Source organism: Centropristis striata, chromosome 10 (assembly GCF_030273125.1).
Source record: "Centropristis striata isolate RG_2023a ecotype Rhode Island chromosome 10, C.striata_1.0, whole genome shotgun sequence".
NCBI classification, from domain to species: domain Eukaryota; kingdom Metazoa; phylum Chordata; class Actinopteri; order Perciformes; family Serranidae; genus Centropristis; species Centropristis striata.
Window position 1 is genome coordinate 25,501,272 of NC_081526.1, and position 17,500 is coordinate 25,518,771.

Here is a 17,500-nt window from a genome sequence, read left to right on the forward strand (position 1 = left end):
TTACTCACTCAAGGCACTGGACAAAAAGCCATCATTGTAACATCATCCAGAAGTATAATCTTCTGACCTTTGACAGTCTTGTGTACCTTGCTGATGTAATTTTATTTTAGCATGAGCATCTGAGTTTGGCAGATCAGCATTCTCCATCAGAGCATAAACATTTTGGAACTCAGTATCTAGCCACACCTTTTCTGATTTTAAAGTAAGATAAAATCATGGTTAACAACAACCTAATCATGTACACACATACATCATACGTAAACAATAACACCTGTTGCATATCAATGTTGTAAAATCTTCTCACTGTTGCTGCTGTTGTTGTTTAGTGAATATGTACTGCACAATCATTTTTTATTCTCCTATTTTTCTATAACCTTTTCTACTACTTTTTCTACTACTTGTACTTGTGTAATTTTATTGTACATTTTCTGTATATTGTACATTTTATTCTTTGTTTCCTGCCTAGGGACTATATATGAAAATTGGCAGAGACTTAGATAACTCTAGTACAGCTAAGAAGCATTGTCCCTGTAAAATAAACAAATCAATCAATCAATCAATCAATCAATCAATCAATCAATCAATCAATCAATTGAAAGCAGTTCAATAGCATACAATTTGGGGAGAATATAATACATGTAATTGCAATTATTTTCACTGATACGGCAATTGTGAAATATTGAACGGAGTTATGATTTTTACATCATAATTCTCTTTTTCAGTTAAAGATACATTAAAAGATGCAATGTTGTGTTGAGAAGGTGCAACAATATTGTAATGTCTCAGAAGCACCACAGTACTAAATTCAGAAGGTATATTTTCATTTTGTCACATATTTTCCTTTTGGTAAATATTGCATCTTCTGTATTAGTCCTTAATGCAGCTCTAGGGTGAATGTAATGTAATGTAATGAAAGATATATAATTAAATTTCTACTATAGAATTACATGCTCTCTGTCCAAAACAACTGAGAAATAAAATAAATAAAATAATTCTTGAAAGTCTTCAACAATTTGATTTTCTTCTTTATTCTACTTGATAATGAGATAATTATGCTTATTATACAAACTGTCCAAAATGTAACTATTACCAACCAATTAGAAAATATATATCCACATTCATACATTGACAGGTGAAAATATAGCCACTTAAAGCAAAAATTTCCAGTTTTCAGGCCATTCTGCGACTGAGCTTAATCTCATCTACTATAGATAACATTTCAATCATAAAATTTAATGGAAAACCGCATTGATGGTTTCAAGCAATTTTCATGTTGAGGTTACCACACCAACAAAATACTACACAATACAGTATTTACTAAGGACAACCTGTATATGTAACAGGGGTTAGGAAATTGCTTTACAAAAAACTACAAACTAAAGATAACTACAAAAAAAATGCACAAGGATATGACGTGCATATGAACTTTTTAGAAGAAAAGTTGCTGCAAAGGGGGCTTATTACTAGAAGGCCTCAACAATCTGCATGTGAGGTCGGTCTTTATATGCTAGTGGGCCTGTAGAGCTTTAGGTTGTGTATGTTTATGTAAACCTACAATCCAAAGGTGAGACCATAAAGCAGGAGGTCAACAATAAGGAAACATAGAAGATACAAGAACATTATATAAAAAATAAACATCCCATTAAAAAACAACAGCAACAACAACAACAACAACAGATGCCCAATACTTACACAAGGTAAGCCAACAAATCAGAGGAGTCAACTGATGGTGGCTGAAATGTTTGTGAGAAGGTCTGGAGTTGTGTATCGATCTCCTAATCTAACTCTCAGAAAGAACATTTCTAGTGTGGAACTACTGCGTTAAATCTGGATTAGCTTCACAATTCATCCCTTTGATCCAGCATGGCCTTCATGTCCAACAGTGCCTGCTCCATGGCTCGGCTCAATGCATATGCTTTTGCACCATCATTTTCTTTGAAACCAGTCACTATTATGTCAATGTAATCATTAGCAATACCATACGCCATCTGCCATGTTCCATGTGGTGGAAACAAATAACCCCAACTTCCAGTGCTGGTCGCCACCTTGAGAACAGAAAGAGTAGGGAGAAGGAAGTGGTTAGGTATTGTTATCTTTAGGAAAGTTTCAACATCATATGTACTGTACGTGAAATGATCTCTCTTCTGTAAGTATTAGTGGATACTTTATCAAGACACATTGGCATTGTCTGATTCATCTATCTGGTGTGGAATTACAGATAGTTTGATGCCAAAAAGTCTACAGGCTGCCCAAAAGTTAGAGAGATTGTCTCAACATTTAGAGAAGAAAGGCCACAATGTACCACACATGTAATACACATTTTGCATTTACAATACAAAGAGGAGACAGTGAAGCCCACAAGCCAAGATCACAGGAAACAAGTAACAAACGAACAATTGACACAATTTCAGTTTTTATAAACTGCACTCCACTAAACACCCACATGACAAAAAGGCCTTTGGTGGCTACTCTGGTCAGTGGAGGAGGGAGAGCCGCTCTGAGTACTCACTCCCTGAAGGAGGGACTTGCTGCTGCTTTCTGATATTACAGCCTTACCTGAGATGTTGAGAGTTCATAGTCAAAGGCTTTAGCAAATGAAACGTCTGTAAAGAGATCAGGCATGGGGATTTTTTGCTCCACAGCCTGCATCTTCAATCCCAAGAAATGGTTCTCTATGTCCTGGCCATTAACTACCTGTTAGGACGGATACAATTCAATTAGTTTGCATTGTTCTTCACTTGATATAATAATATTGATAAAGGTACCCTGTGGAGTTTTATTATTAGCGTTGTTTCAGTTTTAGCACCAAACATTTTTTTACACGTCTTAAGGTATAACAAACTTGTTGCATTTCTGTCATTTCAAACATTTATGTGGATCCTCCTGTGAAAGAGCAACATGGAGCCCCACATGTACAGCACTGCTCCATAGCACTACTAGTGTTTGAAAAGTGCAGTACCTTTAACTTTCTTCCAATCCTTTCAACTGGACAGAGTAACAAGCAAATGTGTTATATAGACAGCTAAATCAAGCTCCATTTGAAGAAAGCGGTCAGGACTAAGAAGCTGGTAAAGAATATATGTCAGATGGGTGTGATGTTAAGGGACATCAGTCTATGAGAACAGAAAGGCTTCTTGACACTGAACTAAAATACTGAGTGGTGCTATGAATTATACTCACCATGTTAGTGTACCATTTGTGTGCCTTCATTGCTTTCTCCAATAAATCAATCTTCTCTGAGTTCTGTGCCAAGCAGGAAGAAGACAAGAAGGTTACAACTCATCGCTTGGAGACAATTAGTATTTACAGTTTCAGTGATTGCCCTGACCATTAACCCAGCAACAACAGTTAGATCGAATGTAATTTTAGATGACATTTCACAAGTCTAATTTGAACTTTCTCACTTATCACACCTGTTTTTTGGGGTCATCAAAGGCCTTGACAAAGGAAGCTGCGGCAGGGGAGGCTGAATTGACTACACCCACTCGTCCCTGAGCGAATAAACGCAGGGTGGCAGGTCCCAATGTTGAACACAACCGCTGCTTAGTCCTGACAAAAGAAAGGAGAATTTATTTTAATTAATTCTAAAATACAACATAAAGGTGTGCCATATCGTATTGTTCACAATAACACCAGTATATTATTTTTATTTCTGGTTGAAAAAATGCATATCATGATATTAGCAACATTCCTACTTCTTGATGTACTGGCGTAAGGGTTTCCCATTAATTACCTAGTCGGAATAGTGGCATCAGAATATGTGAGAGGCCTCATGGGATCTTATGGAGAAAAAAATTCTCAATGGGGGCATTCCCCTTGCGGGGGGGATTGCTATTTTATCTGAATGAATGAAAATACTCTGTTACCACCTGACTGTATGATCAATATTTTTCATGTGTAACCTTTGCAGTTCCCTGGTTACCCTGTGTTTATAATGTAAACATAAAAAATCCTGCATACAAAGATAGTCCATCTTCCCAGGACTTCCAGCACCTCACCTGTAGAAGGCCAGCTGGATCGCCATTTGTAAGAAAACATCAGGGCTCATCTTATGGGCTTTAATGACATCTCCCCCAAAGTGCTCAAACAGCGAATGCCCGATTTCAGTGTCTTGGGCCAGTCTGTGGTTGTGAGGATGGGAGACATTTCAGGACAGTGAGACTTTTTTTTGGGATATGTTAGGATTAATAAAAATGAGCAATAATCTGCTTTGTAACCATTAGTAAATTTGCTTAAAACACAGGTTGAATATAAGAGAGCACACATAGATAACACTTTATGCACATTCCTAAGGAAAAACAGATGTAACATAGATACACATTCATAAAAAGATACTTTCAAGGTTATGGGCTTCTCCCTCCCTCCCTGTGTTGCCATAGCAGTTGGAGCATGCGCAGTAGCATGTTTGAGCTGTATATATACTGAAAGCCGTGCCTGTAACCTTGAATGACTGAAGTTACGTTTTTAAAAATTACATCTCTTATAGGGCAGATGGTCATCCTTTGCATATTAACGATATGTCAGCTTCAACAAGAACGAGATCCTGCATGCTCAAAAGCTCCTGAGTTCCTGCAGCATTTACAGGTTTGAAGAATAGATATTTGCAGCTCCTCCCCTGCCTTATTTCATGACTGCATATCAGGTGGTTTCCTGGATCATTGATCTCATAGTTTTGGATGTGCTGTTTATAGGGGTGTGACGATACTCTCAGCTCATGAGACGAGACGAGACACGATATTGGGTTCACGAGAACGAGACGAGACAAGATTTTAAGAAAACTACAATGACAAAATATATGACTGGACCAACAGACTTTTATTTAATCGAGTTGCACATGCATTTTGAAATGTTTTATTATAACTCTTTACATGCATGATGTAAGCATGAGCTTTTAATAAACGTCTTCTTCCACAAATTGAAATTAAAACTAAAATTTCTAAAAGTTAAAATCCCCCAGAGCGATTGATGAGACTCCAGAGGTGACTTATGGTTTTCAATAGTCGTCTAATCGCTTAGTGACAGTTTGGGCTCGTGGCACGAGATCTCGTCACACCCCTAGCTGTATTATTATGCATTAAAGGAGTCTGCTTTTCACTGACAATATATTCCCCAGGTGGCATAGGAGCTCCTGGGGAATTACCTCATGGCAGCTGGTGCCAGGCCCACACAGTAAATTCAATAGATAGCATATTCCCTTTGCAGCCGCTGAGCTCTTGGGGAATGGCCTCACGGCGGCTGGTGCCAGGCCCACACATAGAACATTATCAGTGCTAGGCTCTGAATACATTTGGTTTTTGGGGGATTTTACTACATCACTCCTCAATACCTCATGTATGATGTGAGATGATGTGAGTTGTCTAACTGAAATGGAGCGACGCCCGGAGCTAGTTCAGGCAGGCAACCCGTGCTGTGCTGTCATACACATGAGATGCCCCTCTCCTCATACATCTTCCACCTAAACACACCTTGTCTGGCAGCCTATTTAAGATGAGAATAATGCTCAAGCTCTCCCTCTGTCTGCCAATGCTGCTGCTACCGCATCTGTATTGCCGCTTGCTTTCTCAGCCCCACCACCACCCCAGCATCCACCTGTGGGCTCAGACAGGAGGAACATACATATCCATCACTCCTCAGTACCTCATATAACTGCCTGAGGAGTGATGAGGTCGGAGCCTAGACGCCAAAACTAATATGTTCTGCTGTTGCAATAAACATATACTGCAAATGTGCTCTCTTTATCCAAGATGGCTGCCAGCCCAGTCTGTTCTGTGTGTGCCTGCATGTGAGCTCTGAAATTTTATGTTTTAAATGTGTTTTATACTCAATTTTCCAACCAACGAAAGTAACTCTCTCTTGATTCCACTGAAGAGAGATGCACAATTGTCTCCTTTTTACCTCTTTTTGACTATTTTGAACAAAACTGAATAGTGGAAGCTACAATCTGGGCCTCCCACATGCTCTCTTTACCTACATTCTTTAAAAACCTCTGTTAGGATATAAAAGAGAGTTCAAGGGACAGAAGGGGGGTCCAGACTTCATGAACTGATCCGCCTTAATCATGTAAATCAGGGAAGTGTAGTTTGAACTCTGTAACTGCAAATTTCCTGACGTATTGTAATAAAATTATGTTAAACTGAGAACACGTCTCCTGCTCATCATTACCCATCAAACGATCTGCGCAGAGAAATAGGTGAGAGGATTTACTGTTAGAGTCAGATAATTTAATTTTAAAGGTTTAAAGCAAATTACTCTGAACACACCAATACCAACCAGGGGCTGATTCTTCTACAAAAGGATTTCTGCTTCCCCCTTTTCAATGCTGGATTTGTGGTATAGTACTGGGCAGTTAGAACGAGCAGCAACAAGTTTGTTAAACTTTAATCAATGGTGTTGATCTGATATCTGATGTGTGTTTGTTAAGTATAATTGTTGTAATATTTTGTGTAGCCACATCATTTGAAATTGTATGATTAATCTTGCTCTACATGTAAACTAACTTTACTAACTTCTTTGATTTGCTCACACACTGATTCACACACAGTATACTTCCATTTGGCTTTTTACAAACACATAGATTTTCAAGTCAGCATGGTCTATTGTTCCCCCAAGAACGAAACGGCTCCGCCATTTTGATTTGCTTCTTCGTCTGCTCTCAGTCTGCCATTACACACACACACACACACACACACACACACACACACACACAAAGAAAAACTCTCTCTCTCTCTCTCTCTCTCTCTCTCTCTCTCTCTCTCTCTCTCTTTTCTTCCACATTTCCAATGTAAATAATCTTTTAGGTTAGTTATTGTGTATTTTTAGAATAAATAACTTTTGGACTATACACTCTGTTTCAGTTAATGTTGCACATGAATCAGTGATATGCCAACCTCTGCTATGAAAAAAAATTGAACAAATACTAAATATGAATATGGTAAATTGATTCTAGTTATTAAGTTAATTATTAATAGGTGTTTCAAATTGATAGCAACTTTATGAAACTGATTTAGTTTATATTTTTCTCTGTTTTACAGAATGGTGCCCACACAAGTGTTGCTCAGGTTCATCTGTACAATAACGTGAGTTGTGTGAATGAAATAAGATTATTATCCAGGGGTTAAGCAGAGTTATCGTCCAGTATCAACATTTTTGCCTTATGATAGGATTGTGTTAACAAACTACAGTAAGTATAACAACTTAAAGCTGCTCTCACATGTCTAAGTGCTGCTTGGCCTCCTCAATGTCCTTCTTGAGCTCAGGTGTAAGGTTGAACTGTAGTTTCTGGGGCTCAGGCAAAGACTCCATGGAAGACTGCATCACCTGTGGCTTTTTTCTCCCTCTACAAAGAGGGACAAGAAATGATGCACAGGATAGAACAAAATGGAATCAATCGAAAAGTTTGAGTCAAATGAAGATACAGAGAAACACCAACCATATCTGACCGCTGACCTTCCCACAACAAACAAATTAGTGGGTCTTACATAATTTAACATGTTCCAGCAAACATTTAAAACACCCACTTCAATATTACACGTTTTAGCTAAATTTAGCTGTGTATGTAATGAAAACGCTGCAGTAATGTCTGGATCAGATGAACGTCTGTTATGACCTGGCAACATCTTAACTGGAGATTTGAAAAAAATGTTACTGTTTACCCAAATTGCATAACTGTTAAATTGAGAAAATAAAATAAATATGTTGTTGTGAATAACACACATAACAATAATAATAATGCAGAATTATTTCTGCAGCAAAAGGTGTTACAGTCACACATGTTTACTACAGGACATGCAAACTTTCTTGTTTATTTTTGGTCTACTTACATGACTGATGCCAAAAAGTTAGACACATTGCCTAAAATGACACCATCAACAGCAGTATGTTGGTATCTACAACTTAATTTCCCATCTTCTCCAATCATTATCTGAGAAAAAAATAGATACATTAGAATTAGCATTTCATTCCATCTCCTAATGAGTGTGTTTGTTTCTGTATGTCAGAGTATGTTGATGAAGTTATGCTAATCGGTGAATGTGAAAATGTTAAGTCCCTACTATAAGCAGGGACACTGAGTGGGTGACTGAAAACTGTAATCATAGAGCAGAACAGTTGCTTTAAACTTATATTAGTATTAGCTAGTAAGGTACACCTAATACAGTGTCACTGTGGTCTTCTGCTGCTGTAGCCCACCAGCTTGGAGGTTAGAAATGCTGTGTATTCAGATACCTTGGTTGTAACAAGTGGTTATTTTAGTTACTGCTGTAGTGCTGAAGTCTGAGTCCATTGTTTTCAACGGTAAACACAGTTTCAACATCCAAATCTCTGCTTGTGGGTGTTGGTCAACAACAGAACATGGCCGAAGTTTCCAACCAGACTGTTCTCCGCAAAGCAACCCTCAAGTCGTCTATCTTTCTTTTGGTGTCTTAATTCCCTTTTTGTTAATAATTTCAGTTGTAAGCTACAAAGCTTCACACTTTTTGAGATTAATATTGAACCCTTAAAGTCAAAGTTGCCAGAATGACTTTAATTAGACAAAATTACAGGAGAATCAACAGCCTGTCACCTGACTGTATTCAAGAGCCTGGGAGTTCTTCTCTTACTTCAGTCTGCTGCCTCCTGCCTTGAAGGGACACTGCCAGACCTGTTGCCAGGTCTCTATCAGCTCAGTGAACCACAGCCTTCAGTCAGCCGACAGCAGGGCCTTTTACCACGGAGCCATGCAGCGTGTAAAGCCACTGGCAGATAAGCAGCAACCAATATCAAACACAGCTGCCCGAGAAGTCAGCTGACATCTCCTGTCTACACGACATCTCAAGTAAGCTAACTTCATATCTTTCCATGCGATGAGTTGATGTCTAATAAAGCTAATTCATTCATTCCTTTAGAAAGTAATAACCCATAGCATTTGGCAAATCTCCAAACTACATATATAACTTAGCCCTTTGCTTCACATCAAGATGTAAATCAATGTGTTTCAGATGACACCAATGTTTTTTGTTCTAGCATTCATGTTGTTGTAGCTCCTGTGTTGACTTTATGAAGGTTAACATTGTGTTAAACGCTGATGCTTTTTGAATTTTTCATCTGTATATGTGTAGGGGAGAATACGTCAGGGTAAAAGAGTAAATTATGCTACAAAAATGTATATAATCTTTACGGAGTGTTCCCACAGAAGATGGCGCTGAGGAAGGCAGACGCGGGTTTGAGCTCTCTTGCAACTCTTATGGTTTTGTTTATTTGTTCTGTTTCCTGCTCTCCTCTAGTTACATTCACTGGGGAGAAAGGTTTGAACATCGGAAAAGTTACTCAAACCTTTTGACAAGATTTGCAGATCTTTTAGCTGGAGGAGCAGCAGCTCTCTGTGGAATTGGCATAACAAGATGCAGATGGGGAAAACAAACTGTGAAGGTAGAGATTTCATATCCATTCAATACTGTCACATCTGCAGTCCGTTTTTGTCATTACCAAGATCGGTTTCCACTAATAATGCCTGGAAAAAAACAACTGTGGTTGTGGTACAGTTGACCTACTGTTTGTTTAATACAGACAAAAAAGTGTTATATCACCTGAAGGCTCTTGTCAAACCAGCGGTTTCCACTGTTGGACTGGCTGCCTCCTCCATGCATGTTCTGGTGAAAAACACTCAGAGACTGCTCATCAGACTCTGGGGGAGCTGCTTTGTCCAAAGATATTATGGAAATGCTTCTTTGTATGGCTGACAGGGATTCTTTGTTGGTCTGATCTAAACACACGAAGGACATGCATAGAGTAAACAAAAACGTATTACAGTTTTCATCACACGTTGGTCCAAGTTACTTAGAATCATCTTCAAAACTGGATTGAACATTTTGTAAGGTATAAAAATGAATGCGCCTGATTGATCCACTTCCCTAAGTCATATTTCGGCATTGTCTGGGAAATGTATGGTGTCTTTTATTACATACATCATTTGTTTGTGTTGGCAAAAAAATCTTTTCCTCCATACACAAATATAGTCTGTGAATATCATGCTTTTACATATGTTGTTCTGTTTGACTGACAGATGATGGAGGGGCGTGTCTATGTTTGACTGACAGATGTTGGAGGGGCGTGTCTGTGTTTGACTGACAGATGTTGGAGGCGCGTGTCTATGTTTGACTGACAGATGTTGGAGGGGCGTGTCTATGTTTGACTGACAGATGTTGGAGGGGCGTGTCTATGTTTGACTGACAGATGTTGGAGGGGCGTGTCTATGTTTGATTGACAGATGTCAGCAGTGAACCAGTGTGTTTTCAGTGAATGTGTGTTTGGGATTGAAAATAAATGCATCATGTTGTCGATACGTCGAGAAGGGAACCTTTAACCTTTTTTCATGAGAGCAGAGTTGTTCTCACCCTTGATGAGGTTGCTGTAGCTCTTGGCCCAGCGGTCTCGCTGTTCGGAGGGGAGGATCCCAACAGGTTCTGTGTTGGTCTGTGGTGAGGAACTGCAGATCTTCTCCAGCTGAACACAGAGCTGATTAATTGTCAGCGGAGTCCCATCACTATGGTACACGTCCAGCACAAAGAACTGAATCCAACAACAAGAAAACACATTAAAAAACAAAGACTGATTTACGTTTGCGTTTTTTAATTAATAAGAAAAAAATGATTGAAAAAAAGTTTGATTGGCTCTAGTGGCAGATGGCCAGTCCAGCCCTGTCTGTAACAGGTCCCTCTGAGCCTCAGGTCCTCTGCAGCAGGACTACTAGTCGTACCAAAGATTTTAACAAATACAAGAAAATCTCTGGAACATCTGTCTGATGTTGTGAGGGACTTCACCTCTGTAGACCTTCTTAAAGAGTGTTAAGACAGATCTTTATTATCATGCTCTAACTTAAGGTGCCATCTCCTATTTTTGCTTTTACTTTTTGTCTGCACTGTTTCAATCTTGCTCTGTAAAGCACCTTGGGCCTCATGACTGGCTTCTATATAAGCCCAGTTGAGTAGGTAAGGGCATTGCAAATAGACTTAGGCCATTAATAGAGTGGTGTGTGACAATGGTTTATGCTACAAACTTATACAAATATACAAATAAATATGAAGGTGTCTTACATGACCGTTGTGTACCACAGTGACATGTTTGGGAGGGTTGGAGCTCTTGCTGTGATACTCCATTGAGTCCATTCCTAGTCCAGGGATACGACAGGATGAAAGCACCGCCTCGTACTGCTTCATACACAGCGGCTTCCCTTTCAAGTGCTCAATTGGTAGTGTCTCACTGCAACACACACACACACACACACACACACACACACACACACACACACACACACACACAAGCATTGAAGCATCAATGTAATTATTTTTTAAAGTTTAATTACAGCAAAGTTATTTGTAACAGATATTTCTTAGTTTCTTTGTTCAGACAAGGGTAAGTAGGAGATGGTTTTTTTCCTGACATGTTTCGACTGACAACTTCAGTCTTCTTCAGAGGTGTCAGCTGATCGCTATGACGTGTCTTTTTGTGGAGTTCCTCATAGGGCGTGGTCAACCTGACAACTGGCAGGTCTGCCTACTTACCCTTGTCTGAACAAAGAAACTAAGAAATATATTCAGAAGTAGACAAAATGAAATTGCTGGAAATATTTGTAAAAGAGTTTTCTATGTAGATTTTGTTTCAAAATACAAATATTAGAACTGATCTAAACCAAACACACATGAGTTTTCTTATAAAGACAGAGAGCAAAAGTCTGAACTTGGAAGTCTTTGGAAATTGAACACTTGATCTTTAAGGCATAGAACAAGAAATGTCTAAAATGATTGCAGCTTCCATAGGAAAGAAACATGATCTAATTCTTCAGAGAACTTATTTTGTATCCCTGGTTTATAATGCCATTTCAAAGGGCAAAACTATTATATGCTTATAATTATATTATATATATGCTTTTTCTGCCATTTATGTTGTAGGCTAGCCTGGCTAACACCAGACTAATCACAAATGAGATTCGTCTGGAAACCAGCCGTTCATTTCTCCGTAGAGGAGGCGTGGTTTACGATCCTCCAGAGCCGTTTATTGGGCGCTAAGAATGTCTATCAAAAGCGTCTGTAGGTAGCTCTTAGCCAATCAGATCAGTTATACCAGATGACGTAGTAGAGCAACAGAAATGGATGTTTGTTGTGTGTGTGTCTGTGAGAGAGTGTTGCTGCTGCTTTGCTTCTCCAGTTCTCGCTTTCTGCAAGATTATTTATTTTCACGCTTTATTCCCCCTCATGTCATTCAGCCACACACATCCACTGATTTTATGGGCAATAAACAAGCTGCTGCGGGTCTCTCGGCAGCTCCGCTGTCCCCCGGCTCGTAGCGAGATCACCGGCGTTATGGTAGCGGGGCTAGTAGAGGCGCTAGTAGCGGCGCTAGTTGGTAGATTAGTAGATTAGACTTTTCCCAAATCCTGTCGGAAGCAAGGCTAAAACATCCTTTTTCGTGGTGAAACAGGAGTGTAAAGTCAAACGTTGTTATTCTTTTAAAATCAACTTTCGCTCTAAACTATTTAAAACACCATCTACAGCTAAAGAGAGTTTCATGTCTGCTGCAGCCATGTTGGATCCGTAAGAAAACTACAAAACTACAAGCTTCCAAGTGCCGAGTAGTACGCGTCATCGTCTTGCCGTCCCTCCCCGTTCTGTGATTGGATCCCTAAAACAGGGCTAAGAAGGTTGCCAGACTGCCTGGAGGTTCGAAATGAGAGTCGAGCGCGCAAGGCAGTATGGGTATACCCAGGCTAGTTGTAGGCAATAACAAAAGAGAAATTTGCTTCAGTATATTAAGTTTCATTGTTCATAGTTATTATTTTGAGTGTGTATTATTGTGAAACAAAAATCTGACATTTTAGGATGATCATGATCTTATGTGTCTGGTAAAGAAGAGTATTCCAAACTAAGTACTCACTTGTCAATCATTGTCTTCAGTTCCACAATAGCTGATATACTTTCTGCAGCAGTCCTGAACAGAGAAAACGGGATTATTCATTTAAATGTTAAAAACTCCTACAGGAACTTAATATTGTACTTCCATAAAGATTGAAGGGATATGAGAATGATAATTCTAATAAGAGGTGGTTTGAATTACAGAGGCTGAGGTCTGACTTTTGGTCCCTGGCATTGGTCAATCTCACTAAACCCCAAATTTCAAGTGGAAAGGGAAGTCTTGTCTTGACATTATCGATTTGTCTAGAAATGTTTGATGTAGAACTGTTAATCATCCATCACAGAATGGATGTCCAGATGTTGTGTCCGTATTGGCTTTAAATCTGTGCCAATTTGTTATCTTGTGTCTCTTCATTCCAGCCATTCTGTTCCCAGTGATTCCCCTAATGCCTTGAGTCCTTCCAGTGTGAGGATACAGAGTTAGCCTTGCCCTTCTTGTAGAAGGAAAAAAGCGCTCTGTGAATCAATGCCGTACAATGTTATGTTTCTCATAGCACAGAATGTTTGGATGTTAATGTCACAGTATGATAATACTATACAACTATGATCATTACTCTGATAAAAAACACAGGCCTTCCTGACTCTGTAGACAATAACCTGTACGCAGATTTACAAATGTGGAAAAAAACACTCTATGGTGTGTTTGTTCCGTGTGATGTTCACAGTGGTCATGTGACCTCTGACGTCATGCCATCTCAATAAAAATAGGCTCTCTGGGTTCCCACAAGTCTCCTCTTCACATATACATGCCTACTTTATACTGATAAGATGCAGCTTCAAATTTGTAAACATTTGCTATGTCCACCTACATAATGTGGATTCAATGAGGCCAGTTTTCTTCATGTGGGATGATGTTAGTCATCAGCAGTAGCCAGTTCATTGCAGTGAGGGCATTTCTTGAGTCTCGACCTCCCTGTATAAAACGAGCTGCTGTGACCTCTAGGATAATCACAGCCTCATGAAACTTTGAACCTGGTCTCACAGGAATCCGTGAAATAGCCACGGATTTGCTTAACTCAAAATCAGTGGAATAGCCACGGAATCACTCAAATTTCTGTGAAACTGACACAGATTTTGCTACAATGCAAGTTAATGACAGTCATATCCCGTGGCTATTCCATGGATATTTTTTCCTTTTGGTTTGTGTCCAAGTCACGTGACTTTCAAGGTTCCGGCGGTCAGAACAAAAAACATGGCGAACAGTTAAAAAAATCAATATTTTGACTTGAGTTTCTGCATAAAAATGGATTTTGATTACATTTCTAGCGAGAAATATATTTTTTATTTTCTAAATATTCACTCAGTGAATGTACATAATCACTTTGTATGTTGGAATAGCCACGGGATATGACTGTCATTAACTTGCATTTTGGCGAAATCTGTATCAGTTTCATGGAAATTTGAGTGATTCCGTGGCAATTCCACGGATTTTGAGTTAAGCAAATCCGTGGCTATTTCAGGGAATTCCTGTGAGACCACACAAAAAAAGTGATTCAAGCTCTTCTTAAATGTGACACACTAATGTATTGTTTATCTAATGAAAATATATCAATTAAAATCAAATCAAAAGTAGTTTAAGAAGTGTAACCTAAAATGTATTAATTTACTCCCCTGTCCTTCCCTTCAACCCAAAAATAATGAGTTTCAGTTTTCCAATTCTATGTTTTTAGGTTGAACGAACACAATTTCTTTATTTTAGCTCTCCTTGACATAAATGAGTTGAGTTAACTCAATTTAAATACAGTACATACATGTTTTTAATTTGAGTTTGACCAAATGTAAAAAAAAGTGAGCTACATTAACTCAAATACATTATATTGTATCGATGTACTTGTTCTGAGTTTGGGCTACATATATTTGTTGGATGGAAATTCTGCCCACAATTGAATTGAGTTCATCCAATGAGTTATTTTTTTGAGTGCATGTTGGAAACTTTACAACCACAAACTAGAGACCTAAGAGTATTTAGAGGATGTATAGCTATATTGACAATAAGAGGGTCTCTTAGCAATTTGGAGATCAGAAGTCAACCAATCGCTAAAAATACAGAAATCTCCAAAATGACCAAAGTTTTTTGACCATTTTTATCCATTCATAATATGGATAAAATTGCATAATTCAGCACTAAATGTGTGTAACAAATGGTATAAATCCAAATTGCTGCAACAACTTATGGGACATAGTTTAACATGGAAATGGACTTCAGAAAGGAACATAATAATGTTATGAACCCTTTTACACCTTAATATGTTTAAATAAATAAATAAATAAACAAGTTATTTTTATTAGATGTTTATGACCAGAACAACTTAACACAAAATGCTGTGCTGCATATTAATCTTCAGGTTCACAGCTTTCAGATGATGTCACCACTTCTATGTGGCATTTATTGTTGACCTGCTATCTCCCCCTAAACATCCACTGCCCACAACCCACAATTCTCTATAAAAAGGACCATGTAGGGGAAGTGGTTATTGTAATTCTATTAAGTAATTTTTTTTTTTTTTACCTCCATAGTTTTTAAACTTCTCTAAACTTTAAACTTTAAAAGACAGGAATGTTTACCAATGAGATAGACTGGAAAAAGGAGTGGGACATTGTCATAGTAAACACATGCAGAGTCACTGTCTTCTTTTCTAAAAGCTTTCTACTACAATTGTATGAGGATAATAGACATGAAAAATGCATGTGTCTGTGTGTGTACCTCAATTGTCCCTTTTTATCTCTGAAGTCCATTGTGGGCATGATAAGCCCAAGTGTTGAGCCGCACAACACAGTACACCGATAGGAGAGATGGTGCTTCTTCATATAATCTTCTGATAGCTACAAACAAACAAACAAACAAACAAACAAACAAACAAACAAACACACACACACACACACACACACACACACACACACACACACGGACATATTTAGTCTAGGGAAGATTCTGACATTCACCAATATTCTCTAACATGTAGTCACATATACTAGGATGCATTCACATATACTAAGATGTAGTCACATATACTAAGATGTAGTCACATATACTAGGATGTAGTCACATATACTAGGATGCATTCACATATACTAAGATGTAGTCACATATACTAGGATGCATTCACATATACTAGGATGTAGTCACATATACTAAGATGTAGTCACATATACTAGGATGTAGTCACATATACTAGGATGTAGTCACATATACTAAGATGTAGTCACATATGCTAGGATGTAGTCACATATACTAAGATGTAGTCACATATACTAGGATGTAGTCACATATACTAGGATGTAGTAAAATATACTAGGATGCATTCACAGTGCAGGGTGTGTGTCAGTGTTGAGCTCACCCAGTTCTCAGTGGTTTGTGCTTTCCTCTCCAGGCCTCTCTGCAGTCTCTCTCCGACCCCCCCAGCTCTCTGAAACTCTTCCACCAGCTTTTTAGTTCGATTTAGATCGTCCTCCTCCACGATGGGCTCCAGAAAGTGGAGATAAAGCTCACAGCTCTGCTGCAGAGGGGGGACAGGCTGTCTGGGCAGTCGTTGCTGATACAGGTTTCTGCCAGCAAACCGAGTCACTGATACAGGTTTCACCATTCCCACCTTCAATGTTACAATGTGACAATTGTATTTAGCACATGTTATTATCAAAGTGACTTTCAATTGATTGTTCCAACAAAGCCCGGTAGTAGTAAAAGTGGTGATTTATACATACATATATATATATAGGCCTATATATATACTATATATTGTGGCATGCTGTTCAGGAAATTATTGTATATATGTAAAAAAAAAAAAAAAAAAGTCTGACAACATATATAGAAACCTGAGTATATATACTTCATTTAAAAAAATAAAAAATCTGCACTGTACCAAAAACACCCTTGTCCTAGACCATAATTAATAACTCCAAACAATTACAATTGTTAAAAAGTCCTCATAACCCTAAAATAACAATACCTACTGATAAATTAGGTGTAAAATGTATTACTGTAATCACTTTTGTATTAAAATATATATTTTATGAAAATGTGCGGCCAAAAGTTGTGACCCACATTTTTGTCTCTGTAGGATTATATATATATATATATATATATATATATATATATATATATATACATATATATATATATATATATATATATAATACATATATATATATGTATAGAAATAATCTCAAACCAAGCTGAAAGTACAATTTTATTGAGTCCTGTAAACGGGCCAGAGCCCATTCTTGCCTCTCGTTTTGTTGTCATGAAATAAGATGAAAGTATCACGTTTTAACTTGAAAAGATCATTGTCATGAAATAATTATTAGTGATACTGAGCCTTGTGTGTGTGTGTGTGTGTGGGGCAGCAATACATTTCCGTCCAATTATGTATCAAATGTGCTATACAAATAAAGCTGTCCTGTCTTGCCTTATTCTCAAGAATGAGTGATTTTTTTTGCCAGAATCAGGTAGAATGATAGCCGTTTTATCTAGAATGATAACAGTTTGACCATACTTGAAACTCTTTACTTACAATCTTCATACCTGGGATCATTTCTGCAGAAGCAGAAAAATACAT

General features: G+C 38.1%; 1 protein-coding gene across 1 annotated transcript; it reads right to left on the reverse strand.

Annotated features, from left to right (window-relative positions):
• Window positions 1–1,008: 1,008 nt before the first annotated feature.
• LOC131978604 (carnitine O-acetyltransferase-like) lies at window positions 1,009–16,528 on the reverse strand. Its single transcript, XM_059342312.1, has 13 exons — window positions 16,283–16,528; window positions 15,649–15,767; window positions 12,907–12,960; window positions 11,070–11,235; window positions 10,371–10,545; window positions 9,564–9,739; window positions 9,310–9,356; window positions 7,211–7,336; window positions 3,999–4,121; window positions 3,414–3,549; window positions 3,181–3,243; window positions 2,557–2,694; window positions 1,009–2,045 (listed from the first exon to the last, which is right to left on the reverse strand). Exons 1-13 carry the CDS (start codon window positions 16,526–16,528, stop codon window positions 1,839–1,841), a joined length of 1,776 nt encoding a protein of 591 aa, XP_059198295.1. The 3' UTR covers window positions 1,009–1,838.
• Window positions 16,529–17,500: the final 972 nt, after the last annotated feature.